General features: G+C 35.3%; 1 protein-coding gene across 2 annotated transcripts; it reads right to left on the minus strand.

The window, feature by feature from the left end:
* Positions 1-631: 631 nt before the first annotated feature.
* LOC130961161 (UDP-sulfoquinovose synthase, chloroplastic) lies at positions 632-4,976 on the minus strand. Of its 2 annotated transcripts, none has more exons than XM_057886885.1 (3): positions 4,762-4,976; positions 1,962-3,016; positions 632-1,281 (listed from the first exon to the last, which is right to left on the minus strand). In XM_057886885.1, the coding sequence occupies exons 2-3, from the start codon at positions 2,988-2,990 to the stop codon at positions 880-882; spliced, it is 1,431 nt and encodes a 476-aa protein (XP_057742868.1). In that variant the 5' UTR covers positions 2,991-3,016; positions 4,762-4,976; the 3' UTR covers positions 632-879. The 2 variants fall into 2 exon arrangements, with proteins under 2 accessions (XP_057742868.1, XP_057742867.1); XM_057886884.1 differs by having other exon boundaries at positions 1,962-3,028; positions 4,762-4,922.
* Between the last annotated feature and the right edge of the window lie 388 nt (positions 4,977-5,364).

Genomic DNA, 5,364 nt, shown 5'->3' on the forward strand with positions numbered 1-5,364 from the left:
ATATAAATATCTCATTAAACTCAGGTATTTCTCAACTCTAATCTACACAAAACATGCCTAAAGTCTTTGCTAACTTAAACATCAAAATTCCTTCAACACCCCTTCCCCCAAACCTCTCTAAAAAGCTCGGACGGCATAACTTTGCCGGAGGAAACATCAGAGTAACCCACCAAAGAGGAGCTTGGACCTCGCGTTCAGACCTAAATCACATTGGTTTCAAATAAACCCCGGAACAAATGTAAATCTGTAAAATTTACAAATAAATTCAATTCCTAATTTTATTCATTTCAAACAAAGAATTTAATTTTAAAATTAAACCAATTTCAATTTTATTGTATTCTAAACATATCATAAATGTTATAAAATTAGATGGTATCATGAAATGATGCACTATAAAGTGCCCGTTCATTTCAAAGGATAATAACCAAGTAACCAGCCCCCCTTCTCACCCCCGAAACAAAACAAAAATGCGTCACTAAAATTATCTAAATGGCTAACACTTTTTTTTCTAGCTAACTCTCCCGTTTCTTATACTAAAACTGTTGATTCCATAGCATTCTCCAATTTAATAAATTGCTAATTGGCATCATCATTTGTCATTCTGCCTTTGAAACTCACTGGTCTCTTTAGGTATGCAACAAATCAATACATCCATATTAAATAAGGACACTGCACAGGAACTTACTACATACAATGCTCTGATGAGAAAGTACTTGGGAGCACAAATGTCTACCCTATATAATACACTAGGATACGAAGGCTACACAGAAATGGATCATGCCATTTGAAAATAATCAATTCAAATCATCATAACACCTTTATCGAACCAAGAAGCATAATCATGCAAGATACAGTAAAAGCGGCAAAGACTCCACATTCTTAGGCTGTGACAGTTTTCGGTTTGACCCCAATTTTTCTCCAAGAAACACTAGGCATGATTTGCTTCCTGTCAACACGATCTTTGTACTGGATAGCAAAGTTGAGCAGTGAATCAAGGAGAGAATCTGAAAGAAGGTGTGGCTTGAGTCCCAGCTCAACAAGCTTAGTGTGCTTGGCATTGTAGTAATGCTCCTCTGCTTCCACTCTCGGGTTTGGCACGGTTATGGTTTCCACATTGAGCCCAAGTTTCCCACCAGCTTTTGTAACAAGGGCAGCTAGTTGATTGACTGAAAACTGCTCCGTAAACTGGTTGAAGACTCGGAACTCCCCAGGGTTTGCAGGGTTCGCAATGGCAAGCTCCACGCATTGAACTGTATCTCTTATGTCAAGATAGCCCCGAGTCTGAAATATGTACATTTCACAATACAGACAACATAAGCCGCAGAGAATTTGATAACTTTTCCCATAGCCACATGCATCAGCTCAAAAAAAATTTAGATAATCAAATGAAGCAATGGTTAAAAGAGAAATACAGCACTTCATTTAAATTGCTGTCTAATGAGGTGAGCTGAGATAACATTTAACATCTATTCAAGAGCTGCTAGAAATCTGGACTATAGAATAGGTTGCAAACCTAGTAACGTAAAAATAACATTAAATGAGATCTAAAAGGTTGCTATTTATATCTGTTTACCATTTCCTCAAAAATAAAAACTAATTCTCAGAGGAATGAGTTCCATATTTTCAGATACACATAAATAATGAAGGCACAAGTTTTCATGAGGCAATGTAAAAATTTGATTCTCAATCTGACACATGTCGAATGCAACCTAAAAATTAGATAGAAAATGTTAAAGCTAAAATCATCCATGGTAACACAACAATGCAAGCACAAAAGAGAAAGGAGAGAGGTGTAGGGTAGCCCATTCCTCTAAGAAGCTCCATCAAATCCCTCTAATTCTGCTCTCGTTGTATAAAACAAACAATTCATATTCAAGAATGCATGCCCTTACCATACCAATCATCCAAATGTCATTCTTCTACTTATTGAAAAGAAATTAATAAATAGAAGGATCAGTTACCTGGCCTCCTTTACCATATACAGTAAGTGGATGACCGACGGCAGCCTGAACACAGAATCGATTTAATGCAGTTCCAAATATGCCATCATAATCGAATCTGTTGCACAACTCTTCATGCATTGCAGTCTCATCTGTCCTTACTCCATATACCACTCCTTGATTCAGATCAGTTGCTCGAATCCCCCAAGCTTTGCAAGTGAAGGCTATGTTATGTGAATCGTGAACCTTGCTTAGATGATAGAATGAGCTGGCTTGCTTGGGATACGGCAAAGTATCTGTCCTTCCATTGTGAGTAATGGTAATATAACCCTCCTCGATATCAATATTTGGAGTACCATATTCACCCATGGTCCCAAGCTTAACCAAATGACACTGCTCTCTGAACTCTTTTATAGCAAAAAGAACATTCAGTGTACCGATAACATTATTCTGTTGCGTAAACACAGCTCTTGGCCGATCTATCATAGAGTAAGGTGCAGATCGCTGCTCCCCGAAATGGACAACAGCATCAGGTTCAAATGACTTGAATGTTTCCGTTAAGAACTCAAAGTCGCATATGTCACCAATGTAGAGCTCAATACTTTTTCCAGTGAGAGATTTCCAGCAGTGGATCCGATTTTGAATGGAGGATATCGGTGTTAGAGAATCCAATCCAAGCTGGTGATCAAAGAGACGTCGAATAAGGTTGTCAACAATCGCAACTTCATAACCCTTCTTAGACAGATGAAGAGCAGTTGCCCAACCACAATAACCATCTCCACCAATGACCATGACTCGCTGTGGTTTAGAAGGTTCACCAGAGCTAGTTTGAACTGGAGTTTCTATGCTAGTTGAAACTGCACTAACTTGTAATACCAAACTTTTTCTCGGTTTCTGTCGTTGCAAGAAAAGCTTTCTAAATGGATATGTGGAATTGTTGCATGCAGCTGAGGTCGAAAATGACATTGAACATTGGTTGAAAGGTTTTAAGTAAGGTTTGTTTCTAGAGAAGATAGTCAGGGAGCTAGAAGACGATAGCAATTGAGCCATGTTTAATCCAATATTCGTCTAACTTCCTGCAACACGTTCTTGAAACAAGAATCAAAAGCCTGTTATTCATATTTAATTTCAAACAGGAACGAATTATTCCTTCAACAAGAATTTAAGGATTACTTCTTAATTATTCAAATAAATAATACAATTTCCAACTATGTGGATTCGAAGCAAGTCAAAAAGACTTAATACTTGTAGCAATTAGCAAGCATCAATACATATCAAAATGTGATGAATAAAATCAACACAATCACCTATCAAATTGCACAATAAGCAATAATCAAGTAATCATACTTATCTTAGCGGAAACTTGAAAGGTAGGAACACCGGCTAGCTAAGGTAAAAATTTCCCAATCTTTTAAATGCCTCAAGACTAGATCATCATTGCATGATCATTTAAAAAACCAATGCCATACAAAAGATATTCTAAAATCTCTTCGAAAAACTAGGCTTGTTATCAGCTCTTACCAAATGAATATCATTAACAATTATTCATTATTTTTAATTTAAAAGCCACTCATTTGAATTGCACGTATAAGAATAATGGACCTAGTTCTTAGGTAAGTAATAATTATTTCATCAAGCCATTAACATAAGTTCTAAGCTTTGCAAATAATAAGCAAGTTACCACAAAGGAAGAGCAAAAATTTGAAATTTAAAAGGCAAGCATCAAAAGTGTGTAAATATGGTCAATTATAATATACAAAGGAAACATACCCAGTTAGAGAAACGGAACCAAAAACACTTATCACAATAAGAGTTCAGAGCTAAGAGTAGTTAAGATTGAAGAGTCAAATGAGTTTGACGAGTTAATACTCAACTTGGTCCCTGAAATTTAAGGTCGAACTCAAATTGACCCCTAAAATTTTTAAATGACCCAAATTGGACCTGCAAATTTATAACCATAACTATCGTTAGCCCGTGAGCTCATCTCCGTTAATGGCGTGCTGGTTTGCACGTTAACTTGTCACGCTAAATAAAACAAAAAAGACATCTTTTTATATTGGCACCTAATCTTCAACAAAATGACAGGATAAAATGCATCTCGTTGCATGACCATCACTGGTAAGAAAGAGATGCATTTTGTGTGAAACAACATCATTTCATTGAAGATTGGGTGCCAATATAAAACAACGTCGTTGTATTATCCAGTATGATAAGTTAACGTGCCAAATCAGCATGCCTGTTAAAGGAGATGAACTCAAGAGCTAAAGCTAGTTACCATTGTAAATTTGGGGGGGTTCAATTTGGGTCAAATAGAATTTTAGGAGTCAATCTAAGTCCAACCTCAAATTTCAAGACCAAATTGAGTATTAACTCAAGTTTGACTCAGAAGTGCTGGTGCCCCATTTAAAAATAAAATAAAACAAAACAAAACAAAATAGAAATTGAAAAAACAGGAGCCCATCAATGGCGGAATAAGGGTACTCACATTGTCGCATATTACAACACAAAAACTTCAAATTATCAACAATCGAACTAAACCTAACTGTCCCAATGATGTCAAAAGCCTCAAATGATGTCAAAAAATAAAATACTAGTAACATTACAGCCAAATCAGAGTAAAAAAATAACCATCAAACTAACCCTAAATAGTCAAATATCAGTCTCGGATATCCAAATCAGTTAAATAAATGCACCATCTAAACCTAAAATCACAGTATTATTATCAAAGGGACAAAAATAGAACTGCAGGTAAAGTATCAAACAATCAAACAACGCCTGAGTAAACACTAAACAGTCAAACAGAGGTAAGGAAACGGCCTACCTGCAGGCTGCAGATGGACAGGGATTCGGCGACGGCGAGAGGCGCGATGGTGAGAGGCGAAGCTGATACGGCGGAGTTCCGAGGGAAGGAGGCGGCTGGAAGTGTGCGAGGAGGGGTGAGAAAATCAGGGAAGGGGGGGGGGGGGGTGTGCAGTGTTCTAAAGGATTGGATTTTTACTAAAATATAACTATTCTCATGTATGTTTGTAAAAAGCAAACTGCAAATGGCAAGGAGCATAGCAGAATATGGGATTTTTTTTAAATATATAATTTACATATTTTATTTATAGATATAAATAGTTTGCACAATATTTTATTCATAAATATTTACTAATTTGCATTATATTTACTAATTTTTTATCGCATAAATAAATTAAGCTTATTCATATTTTGTTTACAAAGTAAATAAAATAATATATAGTTTTTTTTTTGGTGACTAAATAATATATAGTTTTATTTAACTTTATCTTGTTTACAATGTATTTTTAAATATAAAAATATAATTTTTAAAAATAATAATTTAATTTAGACTAATTTAAAAAATAAAAATTAATATATTTTATTACTATTTAAATCGACTTTAACTAATTAATATCCTTTCTAT

This window comes from Arachis stenosperma, chromosome 2, assembly GCF_014773155.1.
Source record: "Arachis stenosperma cultivar V10309 chromosome 2, arast.V10309.gnm1.PFL2, whole genome shotgun sequence".
Lineage (NCBI taxonomy): Eukaryota > Viridiplantae > Streptophyta > Magnoliopsida > Fabales > Fabaceae > Arachis > Arachis stenosperma.

Excerpts from the sequence above, each read along its gene's own strand:
- LOC130961161 (XM_057886885.1), bottom strand. The coding sequence starts at position 2,990 with ATGGCTCAATTGCTATCGTCTTCTAGCTCCCTGACTATCTTCTCTAGA. Across the intron at positions 1,282-1,961 it reads TATATGGTAAAGGAGGCCAG|ACTCGGGGCTATCTTGACAT; the intron begins GTAACTGATCCT and ends TACATATTTCAG.